The sequence below is a fragment of the Rhinatrema bivittatum genome, chromosome 19 (genome assembly GCF_901001135.1).
Source record: "Rhinatrema bivittatum chromosome 19, aRhiBiv1.1, whole genome shotgun sequence".
Lineage (NCBI taxonomy): Eukaryota > Metazoa > Chordata > Amphibia > Gymnophiona > Rhinatrematidae > Rhinatrema > Rhinatrema bivittatum.
In genome coordinates this window covers 35,151,290-35,175,212 of record NC_042633.1, presented here as the reverse complement: position 1 = coordinate 35,175,212, position 23,923 = coordinate 35,151,290, and the positions used below count along the sequence as shown (strand labels likewise).

The 23,923-nt window shown below is 43.5% G+C and overlaps 1 protein-coding gene across 2 annotated transcripts in view; it reads right to left on the bottom strand.

The window, feature by feature from the left end:
• Positions 1–6,546: 6,546 nt before the first annotated feature.
• Positions 6,547–23,923, bottom strand: part of LOC115080506 (diacylglycerol O-acyltransferase 1-like) — a 129,954-nt gene continuing 112,577 nt past the window's right edge. For both annotated transcript variants that reach the window (XM_029584707.1, XM_029584706.1), the window contains exons 15-19: positions 17,857–17,969; positions 17,446–17,511; positions 10,237–10,324; positions 7,607–7,670; positions 6,547–6,900 (exon numbers count right to left, since the gene is read on the bottom strand). In XM_029584707.1, the coding sequence (XP_029440567.1) occupies positions 6,878–6,900; positions 7,607–7,670; positions 10,237–10,324; positions 17,446–17,511; positions 17,857–17,969 (354 nt within the window). In that variant the 3' untranslated portion in view covers positions 6,547–6,877. The remainder of the gene's footprint in view (positions 6,901–7,606; positions 7,671–10,236; positions 10,325–17,445; positions 17,512–17,856; positions 17,970–23,923) is intronic.

Here is a 23,923-nt window from a genome sequence, read left to right as displayed (position 1 = left end):
CCCCCGTGGATCGACAATCTGTAAAATTCCTCAAAACAAAGGTGAAATCAATTTTTGCGAAATATAAAGAAGATGTGTCTCTCATCACATGGCAGGGCTTCTCAACTACGGTTTAGGGCACAGATGTGTGTTCCTAAGGTTTTGGGACTTTTATAATCATCATTTTTCAATGGGACTTTAAAAAAAACACTTTATAAATAATATACAAAAATCGATATAGCCACGTCCTATTCTGCCATCATTTCTATGTTTCTAAAAGTGTTGCTGCGGCATTTTTTTTTATTAGTTCTAGTTGCAGGTGCTTCATTTTCAGACTGTTGTATAACATATTACAATAGTCCAGCATGGATTACTGTGACTGATTCTAGCCTTCCAACAACCTACCTGTACTGGCCAGAACTTTGTTGGCTCTCCTGTTACAATTTTTACATTTAGGATCTGGCTGTCTCTAGCAGAAATAAGAACTCTCTATTTCAGTGATTCTGCTAGCCACAGGATGGTGCTGCCGAGCTCATCTCTGTGGCTGGATCTACCCTCTTATGGATCTGAAATGCTTCTTCCAGCTGTGCACTGCTCCCATGAGGGCGCAGAGGCTATACAGGCATGTGCTTTATTCTGTAACACTACACATACAGACCTCTATCTCTGAGGGAGATACTGACTGCTGAAAAATGTGTGGCCAGAATTTACAGATTGCGTTTAAACATTTTGGCTATTCATCTGCTTAAATTTGCTTGACAGGAATACAAACTATAGCTCTTACATTAGACATCTGAAGCTCTGCATGAGCAGAAAGAGGGATTTTTTTAAAATTACCTTTCAGTTCCTCTTCCATTAGCTCTCACACTAGTCTGCACCCTGGATTATGCACTGCCTCTCAGAAACTGTAGACCAAACATTACACAGCTCACATCTTGTGAGACACATAATACATCAGGCCCCTGAACATGTTTGGCGCCAGTTTTGGAGAATTCAATAGCAGTATAATCTGCAAAAATAAATTTCAGAAAGAAAATGACAGCATGGGCCAATTTTCAAGTTGTCCAAGTTAGGACAAATACCATGCATAACGTTGTATCAGTTCTCAAAGTGAAAGTACAAACCTCAGGGTAACCCCAACTGCAAAGTTCCCAGGTATGTTCCAGGTGCCCGCATTCTGCAACGTCTAGGCCCAGAAGGGGAGCCACTGCACATTGCTGGCAGCTCCAGAGTTCCTTGTCTTTACAAGCAAAGGAAAAAACGTAAAGCAATGAGCAGAGAAGCTGTTTTTCTTTAATAAAGTGAAATCTATTTTCTTGCCACTCTGCTGCTTATTACCTTAAGCTTTCTAGGTTTACTCACTCCCTTGACTGGCGTTTTGAAAGAAAGATGAGACAAATATTTAGTCACTCAAGGGTCTGAGTAATGCTGTGCTGGTGATACTTTTCCCTTGGTTTATAATCCTTATAAGGATATAGACCCTAACAAAATTTCTGGAATAATGTTGCCTCCATTAATGAGAATTATTTTCCTGTAACAAATGAATAGAATCCCTCTATTAAATCCAGAAAAGCAGATTCCAAGAAGAACCTGAACAAATTGGCTTAGCATCTCTGGAAGACTACTTTTCCAGCAAATACTTCTGAATAGCACATGAACTAGAAAGTTTGCTTTTATGTCTTGCATTTTATCTCATAGTTATGAATTGTATAGCCTTTATAAATATTACATTTGCAATTTAACTTTCTTGCCCAATAGTTGACTTGGTATTTCTATTATTGATTTATGCTGTTTTATTAAACTAACGATTATATGTGATGTATTTTAGCTTTAATCTCTGGAATCGGTTCATTGGATCTTTATATTTGTTAGCTTGTATAAATGCACTAAAAAAGCTTCTATAGACGTACACTCTTACCTCAAGAGCTGTTCACTACACACCGGAGGAGCAGAACAGAGGACATGTACCCCAAGAGCTGTTGACACACAGGGTGGGGGACACCTATTCTGTGGATGCTTGTGATCTTCCTATTCTATGCACACGTGAATGATTCCAGTCTCTAGGGTTGTCAGTTTGGGACATAGGTCTAGTAGTCACAATTATCCAGGAGAAAGCAAGGTTGCTTACCTGTAAGGGGTGTTCTCCATGGACAACAGAACAAATCAACTGCAGAAATTGGGATGTCATCCTATGGCACTTTACAGGAAAAAATTGTGATCTCTGAATTTCTGAAGGACCTAAGCATGTGCAGAAATTCTTTTGCTGCTGCTGTCACATGAGTTTCCCTCAGCAATTAACAGTCATTTACAAAATGTACTTCAAGTTCTGGGAGGCAGGCTAATTTGACCTGTTATCAACAGAGAACACCCATTTCAGGTAAGCAACCTTGCTTACAGAAATAGCCACACAGTGGGGACTCCCAAGATGAAGGGTTGCATTAAATTAAAAGTGGGTAGAAATACAACCCAAAAGTAGAAGGAGAAGTTGAAGGTACTACTTGAATACATTGTGAAGAAGAATGGCTGTCTTGGGGGGAATCTAAGAAATAAAACTCTGTAAAGATGTGAACAGAAGACCATATCGCAGCTTTACAGATGTTTTGTGAAGATGCTGGTCTCTTCTGGGCAATGGAAGTTGCCATAGCTCTGATCTAATGCACTATGACAGAAGAGTTGATGCACTTTGAAAACGTCCACAAAGAAAGGGTCTGCTTTTTTTTTAAATGTATTATTTATTGAATTTCAACATAATCATTACAAGTAATGACACTTGATTTAGAAAAACTAGAAGGAGCATAAGAAATAAAGCCTAGATTAACATAGTAACCACAAAAAACAGTAAAGTGCTCTGTTAGCCAAGTCCACAAAAAATATTAGGGAAGATCCAATCCAAATTGTCAAGGGAACTCATCAATATATATATATATATATATATATAAAATCAGAAGTGATGACACGAAATCCAGATAATTCAATTAGGCATGTCTAAACCTACTGTCCCAATAACAGAGAACTCGGCAAGGGATATGTAATCTTAATTCTTTCTTAGTGGCTCATAAAAGCCATAAGCTGAGATATAAAAAAATATCAAACATAATGATATTTAATTATACATTTGCAAGGATATTCTTCTTCTTATGATATTAAAAAAAAAATAAAGCCTCCTAGTAACATCTGGAAACATTCTCACTTTGGAATTCAAAAAAGTGATATCTCTACATTTAAAGAAAAGTCTGAGTCCAGTGGCAAGTGGATCAGTAATGTGGAAGGGCATGCTTGCTCAGAATCAGATTTTCCCAAGAAACCAGTCAAATCCAAAATATCCATTTCTTGCAAAGAATCTGCTTGTTGTCCCTCTGCTTCTTTCTTCTTAAACTGAGGCAAATAAAAGCAAGTTTGCTTACCATAAACAGTGTTTCCGTAGATAGCAGGATGAATTAGCCATGCTGTCAGGGGATTTGTCAATCAGGTCCAGGAGGCGGAGCTTTACAAAGCAGAGATTTAGATTTTAGCTCTCTGCGGCTGCGCGTGTGTTCCCACGCAGGAAAGTAACAGATTCTCCTCAGTCTGTGATTAAGCTGTAGTTCGCAAAGACGGTGACTGCCAGGGAGGAGGGTGGGTCAACATGGCTAATTCATCCTGCTATCTACGGAAACACCATTTACGGTAAGCAAACTTGCTTTTTCCCGTCAATAGCAGGGCTGAATTAGCCATGCTGTCATGGGAGTCCCAAGCTCCCGATCACGTTGTTCATTGTATTTTCCACTTACTGTTGAGATGTAAACCAATATGATGTGTATTCTAATGTCAGTATAGAAAAGCTGTTAAATAAATAAATAAATAACAGATTGCTACTCCTTAACAGATTGGTATCAGAGTACTACCTCCTTTCCTTATAGGAGCATCTAACAGCAGTTCGCTAACAGATCTACAGATAGCTAGCTCCTCCCCTCTGGAGGAGCAGGTCATGTCATATCGCTACTCCTTCCCCTTTCAGGAGAACAGCAGAACAAGCTTGCTAACTCCGCCCTCCTGGCGGGGTGAGCGACAGCAGATTGCTAACTCCTCCCCTCTGGAGGAGGAGAACATAACAGGAGCCCGATGTGTAAATACACCTCCGTCAAGAACTAATCTGGTTGAACCGACGCAATGACAGATCGTAACATCTCCATGCGGAAGCGGGGTATTCGAAGGCATCTGTTGACCTGCTTTAAATCAAGAATGGGCCGGAAGGACCCCTCTTTTTTTTTTAAGTAACCAATACAGGATGTGAGTTTTTCACCTTCACCATCTGCTGTAGACAAGAGTAATAGTGGCAGACTGTGGGTGGCACCTTGGTATATAAGGCAGAGTCTGTCAAAACTTTCTCTGTCTCCATCTGCTGGAGGGGAGGCAAAACCCAGGAGTCTGGACTGATCTGGGTATGTATAGAGAAAAAATCATAGGATAGGAGACAATGTCTATTGTGGATTGAGAACTGGTTAAAAGATAGAAAACAGAGTACAGCTAAATGGTCAATTTTCTCAATGGACCTATACTGGGATCACTGCTTTTTAAGGAAAATTGGTTCTTACCTGCTAACTTTCGTTCCTTTAGTACCACAGATCAGTCTAGATTCCTGGGTTTTGCCTCCCTTCCAGCAGATGAAGACAGAGAGTCAGGACTGATTTGGGTACATACAGGGAAACATATTTATAAATGACTTAGAGATGGGAATGACAAGTGAGGTGATTAAATTTGCAGATACAAAATTATACAAAGATTGTGAAAAATTTTAAGAGGAATTTGTGAGACTGTGCATCCAAATGGAAGATGATATTTAATGTGGACATGTGCAAAGTGATGCATGTAGGGAAGAGCAACTCAAATTATAACTACACCATGCAGGGTTCCACATTAGGAGTCACCACCCAGGAAAAGGATTTAGGAGCCATCATAGATATGTTGAAATTCTCTGCTCAGTGTACGATGGTGGCCAAGAAAGCAAATAGAATGCTAGGAATTATTAGGAAAGGAATGGAGAATAAAACAGAGAATATCATAATGCCTCTGGTACAATTGCACCTTGAGTACTGTGTGTTTTGGCCACATCACAAAAAAGATATAGTGGTACTATAGTCCTACCTTTGAGGTAGATGGCACTGGCATGTACTTTTTTTTTTTTTTTTACAAAGTCCTCCCACAGCCTATGTAAGAAAGCATCCAGAAAGGGAGGCAATGCTGGAATGGGTTTCCCTGAAGAGGTGATAATTTGCTTGTTTTTCCTTCTTTCAAAAGGATCAGTGCCATATGAGAAACCTTCTGTGCCAAAAGCAGCTCTGACTTGTATGGCACCAACGGGCTTCATTTTGATGACCTCTGTGCTGGAGACTCTCATGCTGATACATTCAGTTCCATATAGTATATTTCTGCATGGTTTCCTGATCTTTGGCACAGTTCTTCTTCGAGTATGATACCAAATATCTGTGTTGCCTTGATTCAGTGTGATGCTGTTTTGAAGCTTGCACCGGAGTCACCTTTTCCTTTAGTCACTTTCCCATTAGCATTACTGGGCTGGCTACTCCTGAGAGACTCTGCTTTATGTTGGTCTTGTCTCATGGAGGAGATTAAATTTTAGAAGGGTCCAAATATTGTGAGAGAAAGATCATGGAAATCCTGAATGCCCATTTTGTGCCTACATCTCGTACACAATTTATCCAATCTCGGTGTCTTTGTTGACATGTTTCTGTCAAGAAGAGGTATACAAAAAGTTTATTTTCTTGTACTTGTTTTCTTCAGTGCTTGAAAACCGATAATTTTTTTAAACTTTTTATTTAACAAAGCGCATACAGCTAGATGTATGTGAACATATAATGCAGGTCTGTATATGCCATAAAAATTTCAAGGCAAGATGATAGTAAACCACATTTCCAATAAATTGAGGAATATCGGGACACAGAAGGTACACCATAGAACTTCCAATAACATTCCCAAATGTAATATTTATTCTTATGATCCATCAGACAATATTGTAGCCTTTCAATATCAGCTATAGCTCTTGTTTGAACTAGGATTCGTTTTCCACCTGGATGCAATTGTGAACTGGGTGAAAATCGATAATTAAAGTAAAAGAAAATTAAAAGAAATTAAATTAAATGATTCTCAAAAAATCACATTGGCAACACTGACAGGAGAGAGCACAAAATATTTTCTCGTTTGGTTGCTTGAGTGGATGAAAAAGACTAAGGGTAGCTCAAGCAACGGAAGCAGCATGGGAACTTATAGATCTTTTGAAGCTAGGAGAAGAGTGATTTTTTTTCTGTGACAGCATCGCCAGATGACATCCCCAGTTGTTTGGCTGCTTGTATTTGCTTGACCCCTGAGAAAACTGAAGTCATAGCAGGTTTATTTATTTAAAAAGATTTAGATCAGCTTTATTCATTATCTATGTAATCTTAAAAACTCACATACCTTAACATCGTTTTTGTTGGTCTTTTAAAAGATATCACAACCTATTAAGAATTCAGCCTGGGATTACATTCATTAGAATTTCTCTTTCAACTTAAAGAAAGTAAGAAAACAGAACTCTTAATAGGAGAGAAGTGCAATTTTATTACTTTTTTTGAATGTGTGTGATACTGAGATTCTAGCTGGTCTTTCTAGAGGTCTTGTGAGGGATTTTTCAAAGTAATGTTCTGTAAGGTTCAGAGCAGCACTCCACTTGTTGTTATACATGCAGAGTTCAGAAAGCGTTCTGGGTGCTGTAATTTCAGAACATCAGAAGAACAATCCCCAGGTGGATCCACAGAGTTTCTGTTGTATATAGTAATCGTGGAAGTACAAAAACACCACCAGCGGAGTCCCAAGCACAACATTCAGCCACAGGATGATATTGCCATAATTACCACCAAAAATCTTCTCAATCAGCCAAAAGATTGGAACCTGAGAAGGAAGCAAAGCCCAATGCATAGTAAGACTTTACCTGTAATTATTCTACTTAAGGTGTGATGGAAGGCAGCACCTTGGCTAAACTACAGTGTGTGCGCACACATTAATAACTGCAAATGTATCTTTCTTCCCCTAGAAGTTAATAGCATCACCATTTGGATCGCCCCAGTTCCTCTTCCCTTATTTAATTATTTCCCTTTCTTTTAGTACTGATCTAAGCCAAGTTTTTCTGGCTAAGAGAAAGCTGCAGCCTTCTCTAAATTTGGTCTAATTGTGGTTGCTCCTTAGGCATGCTCCTGGAAAAAAATTTTTTTGGGTAGACACGTTTGTCATATGAAATCACTTAGATGTAGTAAAATAGTTAAATCTCAATATTGGAGGTGATATCGTGTGTTAGTGATACCTGGAAAGGCTTTAGCATGCATGATTTATTTCCCAGTTTCCCCTACAGCCCAGATGTGTTCACCACTCTTATAATCTAGTAAAATAATATAACTGAAGCCCAGTGAAAGAAGTACCCATTGGCCTTTTGTACTTAAATCAACCCATATTAAGATGCAGTATCCTGAGGTCCCATACTGCTTATATTAAATCACAACATGATGTAAAATCAAGGAATGAGAAAACTCAACCGAGAGAAGCAATCAGATCTCACTCACAACATTTTTCAATAGTCAATGAAATATAAGTCATACCATACCTGGGCCAGCACAGTAAAAAAGATCAAAAAACTGGAATATTTTTAGTGGGATAGAGATCAGGGACTGTAAAAAAAAAAAAAAAAGAGAGAGAGAGAGAGAGAAAGTAAAACCTGCATGGGAAAGCCTGAACTCTCACAATATGTCATTGTTTTTTGTTGTTGCTGTCAGTTCATTAGCATAGAACAAAGGGATACATCTCATATAGGATGCCACAATATTTTGCTTGAAATTGTCTCTAGTTGTCACTGAAACACGAGTTAGTAGAGTATGAGGGTAATTTTATAACAAACTATAGGCCAGATTCATAAAGGCTTTCCTCTCATTTTATGTCTATGGGGAAAACCCTTAGTGAATCAGGTACTATGTAACTTACTGCCTTGCCAAAATACATAAGATTAAGGAAATTATCAGGTAAGAACACCTTTATCCTTCCTTTTCATTAGCCAGACCAGTCCAAATGCATGGGATGTACCCAAGTTACTCCTGACCAGGGCAGGATGCTGCCAAACCCACTTGTAAGTCTCCTCCCTGGCTTGCATGTCTAAAAGATAATATTTAGAAAATGAATGCAAGGAAGACCAAGTCACTACCTTACAAATTTCCTGCAGTGAAATCAAATGAAGCTTTGCCCATGAAGATGCCTGAGCTCTTAGAATGTGCTCTGATATATTTGGGCAATGATTTGCCATTATCCACATAAACAGCAGTAATGACCTTCTTAATCCAATGCACCCAACCGGCCTTGGTTTCTCAACCTGGAGGAAGCTGAACTAGACAACGGAAGTTAGATCTTAAGTTCTGCCCTGAACATTGCCAACTTCAGCTGCTGTGGTCCTACCCCTCTCAAAATTTTAAATGCCAACACTAAGGGGCAGATTTTCAAAGGGTTACGCGTGTAACTTACGTGCGTAACCCTGAAAACCTGTCCTTGCATGTGCCGAGCCTATTTTGCATAGGCTCGGCAAGACGCGCGCAAGCCCCGGGACGCACGTATATCCCGGGGCTTTGAAAAAGGGGTGGGAAGGGGACGGGGCGCCAGTCCGGGACCGAGGCCTCCGGCACAGCGGCTGTGCCGGGGGTTCGCGCATCGGGCCTTGGCCGGCGCGCACAAGATACGCCTGCCCAGAGGCAGGCGTAAATCACAAAATAAAGGTGGGGGGCGATTTAGGTGGGGCTGGGGTGCGGGTTAGATAGGGGAAGGTGGGGGGGGGGCCGGAAGGAAAGTTCTCTCCGAGGCCACTCCGATTTTGGAGCGGCCTCGGAGGGAACAGGGAAAGCCATCGGGGCTCCCCTAGCACTCGGCGCACAAGTGTGCACCCCCTTGCACGCGCCGACCCTGGATTTTATAACATGCGTGTGGCTGCGCGCGCATGTTATAAAATTGGGTGTAGATTTGTGCACAAATCTACGCCCACGCGCATGTTATAAAATCTGGCCCTAAGCATTTAAATTTGCAACATAATTTAATCAGCAGCGAGTGCAATTTCAGTAATAATGGACCTTCTGAGTCTCATCTATATTTTCCCAGCACTACTCTGGCAGCTGTATTCGGCATCACTTGTAGTTTCTTAAACAATCTATCTGGCAGCCCCAAATATAAAGTGTTGCAGCAATCTACACATGATAATACTAATGCATAGACTACTGCTTCTAAAGCACAAAACTCCAAAAATGGCTTCAGCTCCTCACCAATTTAAGATTCCAATAAGCACTCGGGGCAATCTGATCCAGCTGTTTCTCCATATTTATTATTTATTTGAGTTATCTTCAATTCACTGTCCAATCTAGAGATTTCACCTCATCCACCTCCCTCACAGATACTCCCTCTACTTACAAAAAAGATCTAGCCACTACCTTTCCCACCTCTAATAGTTCTGTCTTTTTTGTTTTAAATACTGACCCAATTCACTTTAACCAATCCCCCCCCCCCCCCCCTACTGCACTCAAGCACTCAACCATATCGTGATATCTTGCTGATTATGGCCAAAAGGTGCCACCACCTGGATGTCATACGCATAAATAAAAGCTTACCCAAAGGAACCATATAAACATTAAAAAGAAGAGGGGATAAAGAAGAACCCTGAGGAGTTCCACTGTTCAGCATGCGATTCTTCACCATGCCATCCAATCCTAACACAGGACATTGCTGCAACACCTGCATGGGAGGAGGTGCAATGCGTGTGCCAGAAAATGCAATCACTGCGTGCACTTTCCCTCTCCTAACCCTGCCCTTTTTCCACTACAGGCAAACATATTTTACCTACCGTAAGAGGGCAATATTGAAACCATATTTTTATGTAGATAAATCTACTTTTACCTAGGTAAGAGCTTTTGAATATTGCCTTATATATGTCATCACATTTCTATGCAAATTAAATTACAGTTCTCTGTAAAAGTAAGTTACTATTTCCAGTAGCAACAATCTAGTACTCCTTGTCTCTCTTACCTAAATATACTAAAACTACTATGCAATGGGCTTTCAAAAAGTTGCAGTGGATAATGTGAGCACATCTGGTCACTCTAGGTGATGAGGACTGGAGATAATCCTGTTCAAATAAATTCACTCAGGATGCATCTCACTCTTGGTTAAAATACCAGCAGGGAATAGACCAGAGTTTCTATCACTTACCTCATAGATAAGGGCATAAAAGAGGAATATTACTGTCTGAGCCTGCAGTTTTTCATAACCATTCAGCAGCATGGGCTTGTACACATGTCTGTTTGTATAAGGTAGGAGAATCAAATTAAATACATTGCACAATATAACTAGATGTTATTTTCTTGTTTCACTGTCAGAGCTGGTACTGACCATTGTAGAATATCAGACAGACTTGGCAGGGCAAGAAAGCAAGTTTATGTGCTTTAAATGGGGTTCTTCGTAGACAGCAAGCTGAATTAGCCAAGACATGTGGGTGACATCATCCAATAGTGGCAAAAGGACCCTTCTTCTCATAGCTCTTCAGCTGATTGCAGAGCTTAGCTTTAGCTAGGGAGCTGCCTCCCCGGGGAGACGTTTGAGTATTAAGCATGGCTAGGCTAATTCATTCTGCTGTCTACAGAGAACGCCATTTATGCTTTCTCCATCGGCAAACAGGGATGAATTTAGCCATGACACATAGAGTCCCAAGCTGAAAGTTACAGTGGAGCACTTACTGGAAAGACAACCCAGACCTGCACCCTCCCCATTATGAAGAATGGATTACTGGATAAAAAGAGTATACACTCTTCGACAGACACAACGAGAGAGAGAGAGAGAGCATAGCTATAAGGCCCTTATGGTAGTTAGGTATTTATAGCTCTATATGAGGCCCACCTAGTGAGGTTTAAGTAGTAGTGTAGGGGTTAGGGGCCACTTTGACATTCAGAGTGAGATGTACGAACAGAACAGTACACTCTTGTGAAGATTTGATGTCCTTCGGAGTGAAAGATGAGATTTGTACAATATTCTCTCAACCTAGCTTGATGTTACCCAGGTAGAGAGTCCATCAAGCTAGGCTGAAAGGTGTAGTTATTTCCCGCATTAAAACTGTGCGATATGGCTTCGCAATTTGCGAAGCCAGCCCACTTGGGACAGAAATCCTGCCCCTTTTCCAAATTAGCATCGCACCATGCGTTATGGTGCTTTTCGCATGCGTTAAGGTGTTTTTTTGCATGCGAAAACACCTTAACGCATGCGAAAAGCCCATAACGTGGCTTGGAAAATAACCTCCTTAGTTAGATAAATCATAATTTATCCAGATAAAATGGTATCTCTCATTACCATGCTTCCATATCGCAGTAAGTACATTACCTCTAATCTTTCTATATGCTTCATGGTGAGTCAACATTATTACAATCCCAAGCTCTGCTGGTTGCACCAGCTTCGGCAAATGGGGTATTCATTGAATCACTATTGGTGACTGCTGTTTCTCTGCGGAGTGCAACATCATTCACGCTTTTCCTTGCATGGACAGCTTCATAACCACAGTCAGTCTATGCAAGAAGCTCTAACTTCTTTATGACTCACTATACATTTACTGACTGGGATTACTGTCACTGCCATAAATCCCTTATACAACACTTCTGGACACCACAGTCATAATGACCTTCCTGTCCAGCATACGCGCAGACATTCTAATAAATTCTTACATGTCCCTGCGTGTATTTTCCATATCCTCAGCCCCTCAATTCTTCATTTTTGGGCCATGGGGTTTTTTCACTATGCACTTTCCTCATAGATCCAAAACTGCTTTGAGTTAGATTTAGTGAAATTCCATTATCAGTGGGTCTAAGCTGTTCAACCGCTTTCATCCCTCATCCATATTGCAGATCTAGAATCAAAACCTAGTCTGATTCTGCTCATGCTCGCATTTACTCAGAGTTGTAAAGTTTGACCTAAAAGCTTCTCAAAGCAATATGCGTCTACTCCACTCAAGGCACAGTTTCACATGAACTTCCTGGAGCTTGTAGCCATGCGTTATACCCTTATGCCTTCCAATACTGCCTCTGCAACAAATCTTTGTGCATACAAACAGACAGCATAGGGACAATGTGCTTTCCAACACACAAGCATGCATAATCTCTTAGCTGCTCTGCAAGGAAGCTGTGCAGCTCTACCCTTGGCCCTTGCTCACTCCATGTATCCTTGGGCCACTTATCTAAGAGATTTACTGAACGCACTAGCAGACCTTCTCCATGTAGGTTTCCATCCTCTCAAATGGCCTCGGGCTACATGTGTAGCGGGAAAGATCTTCTAACGCTGAGGTCAACTGAACTTGCCCTCTGCGTCTGAATCGAACCATACAGTGCACAGATTCTACTCCCTACACGTTTCCAATGCGTTCCCATAGACGCCTTTCTTCCATCAAGGGCCTCTTAAATGTGTCTCTTCTGCTGCCTCTCATAGCCAGCACTCTTCTAATGTTGAACCGGGACGGGGTTCACTGTTCCTCAGACCCACGTCCTGGTCGAGACCAGTATGCTTCCCATACTTCTCAATCTATCATACCAGTAACCAATTCGCCTTCTCACAAGTCAGTCTCAAATCGTAGACTCACTGATGTTCTTAGGTATTGGTAGCATCACAAAACCTTCCACACCTAAATCCTACCATTCAAAATGGCATGATTTACCAGATGACGCATACAAAAGGGTATTTCCCTTTTTCTTTTTTCTACACCACTCTTTTCTCTTGCTCCCTCAGATACTGCTCCCCAGACATCCTCCACATATGTACACCTCTGTTCCAATTGGTGTATCGTTTGGGAGTGGGGATACCCGATTAACGGTAAACCCCTTCTGAGTCAGCTTACCATGGATTATCCACTGATCAAGCCGCCTCTATTTTCACTAGTCACGGAATGGAACCTATATCTTATCCTTATAAGTCTCATACGTTCTCCGTTCGAGCCTTTCCATTCCTCTCATTTCACAGTTTGACATGGGAAATTCTTTGCCTCATTAATGTCATTTCTGCCAACAGGGTCAGTGAGTTACACACCTTGTTACATACTCATCCGACCCTGCCCTCCTCCGTGACCGAGTGGTTTTACGTATTCAACTTCATATCTTTCTTAAGGCAGACGTTGCATCTCACCTTACTCAGAATATACTCTGTCCATTTTCCCCATCACCTCTCTCTCACCAAAGCGAGAGGGTTTTTCCACTCCTTGGACAGTAATAGTGCACTTGCATTCTATCTAGATCACACTAAACTCCATAGGAATTCCACCTAACTCTTTCCTTCTGTGGCAAGAGTCAAGCTGCGAATTCCAGTGGGCAAACAGACCTATTCCTCCTAATTGACGGTCTGTATCTCTTTTCCTACAAACAAGCAAGCATTTCACTACAACACTGTGTGTAACCACACTGTTGCGTCCGTCCCAGCCTCAATAGCTTCCCCTTGGCCGCTGCTGCTTGGACATATTAATCAGGCTGCAACCTGAAGCTCTCTCCATACCTTCGCAGCCCATTACTGCTTAGATACGACTAGCCGGCATGCTCCATGTTTGGCCAATCCATCTACTCTTATTCTTTTCAGTTTGACTACCCAACATCCTTCCACCAACCCGTTACGGATTTCAGGATACCCTCCGTTCCAAATTCTAGCCCCGTCATTGTGCCTTTCGCGCGTCTTGGGTGCATTTGGTGCACTCTTGGGCATCCTCAGCTCGGTACTCACCCATATGTGAGGACTGCCATCCTGCTTGTCCTGTGAGAAAGCAAGTGTTGCTTACCTGTAACAGGTGTTCTCACAGGACAGCAGATGTTAGTCCTCACGAAACCCACCCGCCACCCCGCAGAGTTGGGTCTGTATACGTTTTTACTTTTATTTTAGTTTTGCTTGCGCTTTTAGCTATAAGACGAGACTGAGGGAGACACCTGTGGCTCACAGGGATAATTGCAGGCTGAGCATGCTCAGTGCACTCAGTGTGCCAGTGTCAGTCAAAGCTTTGTAGAAACTTTGACAGAAAGGTTTTCTGTACAGGGCTCCATCCTGTGATGTCACCCATATGTGAGGACTACCATCCTGCTTGTCCTGTGAGAAAATTAAGTTCTTGAATTCTTTGCTGGAGGATGTGGTAAAAGCTTATTAGTGTAGCTAGATTTAAAAAAAGGTTTGAACAAGTTCCTGAAAAAAAAAGTCCGACTCAGTATAGCAAATCTTAAAAGTAGATTTTAAAAGCCTTGTGCGCATAAAAATGGCCATTTATAAGCATAAGTGGCCCGAGCAGAAGCTACGCAAATTTTAAATAGCATTGTACAAATCAACTCCTTTTCATCACTTATAAGGTCAAAAATTCTTTAATGAGGTCCATTTTACAATGGATACCTCTGAATTTGTCTGTAACACCCCCTTAACCCCACCTCCCAAAAACTCACTCCGAATCTAAATGCCCGGATACAATGGTCCATATATAGAGTATCTGATTGAGTCTTGCTCTTTCTCTCTCCCCCCCTCCACCATGAACTCCTGCACCTAACAAGTATCATGGCGTAAAGCTCCAGACATGTGCATGGAGAGTATTTTATAACCTACACAAGTAGGTCATAAAATGGTGCGTGCTTTTGTGGACAGCGAGATATGCGCATTTATGGGCGCGCGTGCAGCCCCTTTAAAATCTACCTTTTATGTTCTTATGTTCTTAACCAAGTGAGTCTTCTTGCTGTTTATGACAGTAGCTGATACCCTTGTGGCAGTTATCAGAAGAGTTATAAATGGAATGGGTTACATAGTTTGCCCAGGTTCTAAAATACTGGAGTTTTGCATGCTCCCATATATATAGAAACATAGAAACATAGAAATGACGGCAGAAGAAGACCAAATGGCCCATCAAGTCTGCCCAGCAAGCTACGCACTTTATCCATTCTTTTTTTCCCTTTTTCTCTCTCCCACCTGTTACTATTGGCTTCCAGTACCCTCCAGCCCTAATTCCCCTCCACCCAATTTAGAGAGCAGCTTTGAATCTGCATCCAAGTGACATCCAGCTCAATTGGGGGTAGCAACCGCTGTAACAAGCAGGCCACCCCCTTGCCCCATACTCTTACCCACCCCTGTTTTTATTTTTTTGTTAATTTTTTTTTTATTTTTTTGGAAATAGCAGCCCTCCATCCTTCCGCTCTGTGAAGGTGGAACACCAACTACTGGCCACTGGCATCCCGCTCCGTGAATGCCTCTGTGGCTACTGCCGCTCCGTGCAGTGTTTGAATGCCTCTGTGGCTACTGCCGCTCCGTGCAGTGTTTGAATGCCGCTGTGGCTACTGCCGCTCCGTGCAGTGTTTGAATGCCTCCACTTTATTCACGCCCTCTAGACTTGATGGATCCACAGTGTTTATCCCACGCCCCTTTGAAGTCGTTCACAGTTTTAGACTTCACCACTTCCTCCGGAAGGGCATTCCAGGCATCCACCACCCTTTCCGTGAAGAAATACTTCCTGACATTGGTTCTTAGTCTTCCTCCCTGGAGCCTCAGCTCGTGACCTCTGGTTCTGCTGATTTTTTTCCGACGGAAAAGGTTTGTCGATGTCTTTGGATCATTAAAGTTTTTCAAGTATCTGAAAGTCTGAATCATATCACCCCTGCTCCTCCTTTCCTCCAGGGAGTACATATTTAGATTCTTCAATCTCTCCTCGTATGTCATCCTATGAAGATCCTCCACCTTCCTGGTCGCCCTTCTCTGTACCGCTTCCATCTTGTCCTTGTCTCTTTGTAGATACGGTCTCCAGAACTGAACACAGTACTCCAGGTGTGGCCTCACCAAGGATCTGTACAAGGGGATAATCACTTCCCTTTTCTTACTCGATATTCCTCTCTCTATGCATCCCAGCATTCTTCTGGCTTTTGCTATCGCCTTGTCGCATTGTTCCGCAGACTTCATATCATTAGACACTATCACCCCAAGGTCTCTCTCCTGCTCCATGCACATCAGCCTTCCCCCCACCCCCCCCATCGAATACAGTTCATTCAGATTTCCACTCCCCATATGCATGACTTTGCACTTCTTGGCATTGAATCTCAGCTGCCATATCTTCGACCACTCTTCCAGTTTCCTTAAATCCCGTCTCATTCTCTCCACTCCTTCCGGCGTGTCCACTCTGTTGCAGATCTTAGTGTCGTCCGCAAAGAGACAAACCTTACCTTCTATCCCGTCCGCAATGTCGCTCACAAAGATATTGAACAGGACCGGTCCCAACACCGATCCTTGCGGTACACCACTTAAAACCTCTCTCTCTTCAGAGAAAGTTCCATTTACCATCACGCATTGTTTTCTGTCCGTCAACCAGTTTTCAATCCAGGTCACCACCTCAGCACTCACTCCTAAGCTTCTCGTTTTATTCACCAGTCTCCTGTGCGGAACCGTATCAAAAGCTTTGCTGAAATCCAAGTAGATGACATCGAGCGCTCTTCCTCGATCCAATTCCTTGGTTACCCAGTCAAAAAATCTGGGTATATGGATACACATGCATACATTTTAAAGTTATCCTCCCTATGTTGACATTTTTCACGCGACTTGAATGGGCTTTTACCCTTTTTGTCGGTAGATGTTTTTCCCATCAACATTTTAGAAATCGGTTTGATATTTATATTTGTTTCGTGGCAATGCAGGAGAGTATTTTTCATGAAACAGACGAAAACAGTCTGAGGGAGATGTGTGCGCAGTTGTCACCAGTGCAGGAAAACCTGTGCATGCTCAGAAGGTACAATGAAGCTTTTTGACTAGGAGATAAAAGAGATCGGACCTGGTGCCATTGGATGATGTCATTCATCTTGTGTGACTTTACTGTTGAGGTTGTCCATGGAGAAAGTAGACTAACTCCGATATTCAGAATTGGCTAGATAAGTAATCTAGCTAAGTCTGTTCATGCCGAAGAGCAATGCTAAAATTAACCAGTTAAGTTTATTCAGTTAACTATGACTTTATCCAGCTATATTCAGCAGAGCACCTAGCTGGCAGCACTCCACTGAATATTTACAATAATTTGTCACTCACCACGCTGCTACATACCGACCTCTAAATTTTACTTTCTAGTGTTCATTATTGGTTAACAGATTTTTAATTTCTGTTCACTTCAACCCGATATAGACTGGGACCCATGATGAAAGGTGAAAATGTTTTTTCTGATTTGGACATGAATTCAAACTCATTCCCTGTTTTCCAGGTGTTACATTCATCAGGGAAGTTCACTTGTTAAGTTCTTCTGAATGTTAGCAGCTTAACTTTGCTATATCAGAGTTTATTGCAAGGATTGCACACCCTCTGAAAGCACATTGACTCAATCCTTGTCAGGGATATTACCAATTTAATTTGTTCAAGCCAACTCTACATCATATTTTCTAGATTCAGAGAATGATACTATACCTGATAAGCCACATGTGAAGTGGCCTATTCCAGCTTGACCAGAAATGTATGATGTTATTTGTGTTCCTAGGAGAAGGAAGAAAATTGTATTTTCTTCAATAGCACAGCGGCATTATCTGTCATTTACTAAGTTGTTATATCACTGCTACTTTTCTTAATTTGCTTCCTGAATTCCTCTAACTTTAACAGCATTTCTATTTAGGGACCCAGGTTTCGAGATATTTACTTGTGCTAACATTTTCCTGGTGGCATTAACCAAAGTATAATTATGATATTCCTGGACACTACCCTGGAATTACAGCCTGGCCATTCATAATTGCTGTTATTGTTCTATAAGTAATACCTATGATCAACTCCTATCAATATCTTGTGTTTCGCAGCCCACCTTACATGAGATGAAAGAATCCTTACCACCAATCAAGATAAAACTCCCGGTCTCCAAAACAAAGCAGCTCTGCAATTACATTGAGACAGCAGTGGAAGAACCAGTAAAAAAAGATCAACCAGACAAAATGATTTGGCACCTGCAAGGCAAATACATAATGAAAAGCAATTTTATCCCATTTTTCAGAACTGGATGGATACATGTATAGTGCTGGCTACTGCAGATATACATACTACACAAATTAAGGTGATAAACTGTCACAAAAGTATCTAAATGTAGTTCATTTTTCAAAAAAATATCAAAAATAATTTCAAACAATGAAAAAATAAGGAATGAAAAACAGTATGTTTGTATATAAACTGCTAAAAAAGCAGGAAGATTTTCAAACAATGATCAATTTCATTCAATCATTGCATACCTTGAAAAACACTCCTTATATATTATTAAAAAAACCCTTATATTTATATAAATAAGCGCAGTCCACCAGGACCTACCAACCTCCTAGGAGGGAATTCCTCCAATAGAATCCTTTTTCTTTTCCTATAATATCCTTGAATCGGTTATTTACACTTTCGGATAATAGAAGGACTAGGCATTCCATGAAGTTAGCAAGTAGCACATTTAAGACTAATTGGAGAAAAATGAAAATTGGTTCATACCTGCTAATTTTCGTTCCTGTAATACCACAGATCAGTCCAGAGAAGTGGGTTGTGTATCCCTACCAGCAGGTGGAGTCAGAAAGCACAGAACTTTGGGCACTGCCATATATAGAAGAGTGCCAACTGCCGTCCCTCAGTATTGACCTGTACCCAAGCCCATGCAAACAGAACTAAGGAACAAATGCAAACAGAACTAAGGAACAAAGGGTAGAAACCAACTAAAACTAACTACCACTTTGCCTCATGAACTCATAAACCGAACAAACTTCAAAGAACTGCTCCATCAAATTTATCTGCAAAAGGAGCATTGTAAAAAAAGAAACATAGCAAAGTTTAGCAAGACAGTCTTTCGGTAACTGAAGAAAAGGGGTGGGCCTCTGGACTGATCTGTGGTATTACAGGAACAAAAATTAGCAGGTAAGAACCAATTTTCATTTCTTGAACATACCCAGATCAGTTCAGAGAAGTGGGATGTACCCAAGTCATCCTACACTGGACGGGAACCCAAAAGACCCGCACGCAGGACACTCTCACCGAAAGACGATTCATCAGAAGCCTTAACATCCAATCGATAATGCTTAGTGAAAGTGTGAAGCAAGGACCACACAGCCGCCCTACAGATTTCCTGAGGTGATAGCAACTGACATTCTGCCCAGGAAGTAGCCTAGAATGAGCTATGAGACCCAAAGACACTTGGCATCCGCGGGCTATGTATGACGAACAAATGGCCTCTTTAATCCAATGAGAGATGGATGCCTTAGACGATTTGTCCCCCTTCTTAGGACCACCAAATAGAATGAACAAATGATCGGAACGTCGAAAATTATTGATAAGTTCCAGGTACCTCAATAAAATGCATCATACATCCAAAAGATGAAGGTCCCTGCCCTGAGAGGACTCCCGAGACCACTGAGGAAACCCCGGAAGCTCCACAGTCTGATTGACGTGAAAGGACGATACCACCTTCGGAATGAAGGATGGAACCATGCGCAATGACACCCTATCGTCGTAGATCCGAAGAAAGGGGTCACAACACGACAATGCCTGTAACTCTGAAATCTGACGCACCGAGCAAATGGCCACTAAAAAGACCATTTTCAACGTCAGATCCTTCAGCAAAGCTCTTCGGATATGCTCGAAAGGAGGACCACAAAGTAGCTGAAGCACTAGGTTCAAACTCCAATCAGGACACACAGAACGGACGGGAGGCCGCAAATCTTTAACTCCCTTAAGAAACCGAGCAATATCCAGGTGCACGGCCAGCGAACAACCGTTAAACTTTCCAATCAAAGCACCCAGAGCCGCCACCTGAACACAAAGGGAATTAAACGCTAAACCCTTAGGGAGCTCCTGTTGTAGAAACTCCAGGACCCGAGGGACGTCCACACCTAAGGGATCGCAAGAACGCTGATGGCACCATGATTCAAACAGTTTCCAGACTCTAACATAGGCTATAGAGGTGGCTGGGCGCCTCGCCTGCAGGAGCGTGGAAATGACCTGTTCGGAATAACCCTTCAAGCGTAAACATCGTCTCTCAAAAGCCAAGCTGCGAGAGAGAAGTGATCCTCCCAATCTGAAAATATGGGACCTTGTCGAAGCAATCACAGCAGATGAGCTAGCTGCAAGGGACCCTCTAGAGCCAAGCGAACCAGATCCGTGAACCACGGGCAACGCGGCCACTCTGGTACCACCAACACCACCCTACCTGGGTGAAGTTCTATGCAACAGAGAAGCCGACCGATGAGGGGCCAAGGCGGAAATACATAAAGTAGAATTCCGGTGGGCCAAGGACACACCATAGCGTCAAGCCTACCGAGCCGTGCTCCTGTCAACAGCTGAAGAAGCGATCTGTCTTCGATTTGTCCACGTTGCCATCAGATCCAACTGCGGAACGCCTCACCTGGCGCAAATTAGATTCCAGGCTTCAGGAGACAGCTCCCATTCTCCTGGATCGAGTTATTGCCTGCTGAGAAAGTCCGCCTGCACATTCTCCACTTCTGCGACATGAGAGGCGGCAATTCCCCCGAGGTGCCATTCCGCCCAAGTGAACTGGAGTCATGCCTCTAGCGCAACCGCGAGACTTCTTGTTCCGCCATGCCGGTTGATGTAAGCCACTGTCATCGCATTGTCTGAGAATACTCTTAGCATTTTGCCCCAAATTTCGGGTAGGAAAGCTTGTAGGGTGAGCTGAACCGCTCTTGTCTCGAGTCGATCGATAGACCAGGAGATCTCCGTCAGTGACCAGAGACCTTGAGCGGATTTGTCTGCACACGCCGCTCCCCAACCGGACAGGCTGGTATTGTTGGAGATTATCAGCCAATTCAGAGGATCCAAATCCACACCCTGTTCCAGATTGTCATGCGATAGCCACCACGACAGACTGACTGAGGACTCTGGAAGCAGCGGCATTGGTAGGTGGAACTGTTCCGAGACCGGACTCCATCGAGACAAAAGTGCACATTGTAAAGGTCGTAAGTGAGTGAACGCCCACGGGACCAGGTCCAGAGTGGAAGCCATGGGACCCAGGACCTGCAGATGATGCCAGACTGTGGGACTCTTCCTCTGAAGAAGAGAATGGATCTGTCCTTGTAACTTTGTCACTCGGTCCGCAGCCAGAAAAACTTTGCTGTGCAAGGTATCGAACAGTGCTCCCAAATAAATCAGTTCTTGGGTGTGTTCCAAGTGACTCTTTTGCACATTGATGACCCACCAGAACAACTGTAAGGTGACCATCACCATGCGAACCGATCTCTTGCAGTCCTCCCGAGAATTCACATGAATAAGCCAGTTGTCCAGGTAAGGATGGACTAAAATCCTCCCTTTGTGAAGGAAAGCCGCTACTTCCACCATCACTTTGGTGAACATCCGAGGAGCTGTTGCGAGGCCAAATGGAAGGGTTTGAAATTGGAAGTGCTGACCCAAGACCTTGAAGTGTAGAAACCGCTGGTGGCTTAGTCGGATGGGAATGTGAAGATACGCCTCCGTGCGATCTACGGATGCTAGAAACTCCCCTTTTTCATACGGCCGCCATTACCGTCCTCAGAGTTTCCATCCAGAAACGAGGGATCCATAGATAATGGTTCACCTTCTGCAAGTTGAGGATAGGACGAAACGTGCCCACCTTCTTGGGAATCACAAATGAAACCGAGTAACGTCCACGTCCCTGCTGCGTTTCCGGAACTGTTACAATCGCTCGAAGCTCGTGTCTCGTTTGCAGCTTGAGTTCTCGCGTGATTCCACAAAAATCTCCTGAACCAGCTGCGAAAACTCTAGAGCGCAGCCATCTCTGATCACCTCTAGAACCCAATGGTCCGAGGTAATCCTTTCCCATTCTGCGTAAAAGTTGGATAATCTGCCACCAACAGCTTCGATGACGGAATGGGTGCTCGTAGCTTCATTCGGAGGGTTTACTGGTTCCTGTACCGAGGTGTCCAGAGTCCCTAACAGAGCGACAACCTCCTCGAAAGGACTGCTGGCGTTTGAATTTTGTTTAGGACCAGAAGGCTTGGAATATCTGCCGGATCAAAAACGGCGAAAATCCGGAAAGCGAGACCGAGGGGGAAAAACCTTCTTAGAAGATCTCCTATCTTCTGGTAACTTATTGCCCTTGGATTCCCTGAGCAGCTTAACCAGCTGATCAAGATCTTCCCTGAACAGAAGCTTGCCCTTAAAGGGTAGATTACAAAGTTGGGACTTTGAGGACAAATCCGCCACCCAATTCCTCAGCCACAGGAGTCGCCGTGCTGCTACCACAGAAACCATACTCCGAACAGAGGTCCGCACCAGATCGTAAAGTGCATCAGCAACATATGCGACACCCGCTTCCAACCGGGTGGACTGCAATGCCCCACCTGACCCGGAACTGGAAGCAGTCTCCTGAACCCAGCAGAGGCACACCCTCTGCATAACGCTAATGCAAACTGTCGCTCAAAGGCCCAAAGCAGCCACTTCGAAAACACACTTTAAAGCGGCAGCTCTAGCTACCGGGATAGTGGTTTTCTTAGTGACCGCCAAAACAGCCGCATCCACTTTCGGACTCTTCAGAAGATCTAAAACAACGGACGACAGGGGATAAAGCTTTGCCATAGCCCTGCCCACCTTTAGCCCGGAATCTGGAGCATCCCACTCATGGGTTACTAGTTTGCGGACCTTCTTAAGCAACGGGAAAGAAGATGTGGGACCTCGAATTCCATTGAGGACTGGATTAACACCTTCATTATCGGATTCTTACCGAGAAACCTTCAGGCCCAAAACATCCAAAACCTGAGGAATAAGGGGCCACAGTTCTTTCCATTTAAAAAGGTGAACCACGCTGGGATCATTTCCCTCAGCGGGCGGGATATCATCACCATCCAGGTCGTCCGTATCAACATCGCATGTATCACGAATTGGATCTGGATCTGCACCCATGTCAGCATCTGGGGCTAATGGTGCCCCTGACCCCAGAACTGGATCCTGTGACACTCGGGGGGGTGTCATTCCTTGGACGAGGCTGCTCCACAGGCCGCTGCCGAGGTTCTGCACCCCGACACTTCTTTGCCGGAGGTTCCGTCCAGTCAAGAGTCTTCTAAGCGCCAAATGCTTCCTAGCCAGGAAGGCTTGGTGCATCAGAAGAATGAATTCTGGGGAAAAGCCCTCCGGGACCCCATCCCCCTGCAGGGAATCGTCTGGAGGCGAATCACCAGCCCCCAAATCAAGCTCCTGTCCCACAGGAGCTAAAACAGGAGGAGAATCCTCCTCATGCGATTCTCAGCGGGATGAACTCCCCCCCCCCCGGAGGGGTGGACGGTCCCAACGAACCCTCCATCCCGGAGGAGCAGGCGGAACAAAGATTAGCCTGACCACGCGCCCCACATGCGCAGCAGAGAGCCGATTTAGTGTGGGGGCCCATGAAAAAAAACGTGCAGCCACGCGATGGAAATGGCCATTGCAGTGAAAAAAGCTCGCACCACCAGAGACTCGAGAAAATCAAGCCAGCAGGCCTAATTAAAAACAGCTGAGCCTGCAAACGCGACGAAACGTGCCGGCAAACGGGCCTTGTAGTACACCTTACCCTCTTCCCTCAGAGGCAACCCGGAGCCCCAGGAGCTGAGGGGAAATGCCGACCAACTCCCTGAACGGCCACTGAGGCCCTCCCTGCTCTGACTCCTTACTTTCAGAAAAAGAAATGCAGCCGCTAGACTTTTTCTTTTTTTTAAAACTTTATGGAGCCTCATGCAGGGAAAGTGAGAGTAGATGAAGTGGCTTCGGTGGAGAAAAATCTAGGAGCCCCCGGCCTTCACCTACCGAGCCACAGCGGGCGAAACCTAGGCAGGGGTGTCCAACCCCCCGGACGCCCGGCTTCCACTGAGGGATGGCCCACAAAGGTGCCTAACACCTCAGGAAGCGCTATTAGAAAAAGAAAAACATCACTATCTAACAAAAAACAAAACAC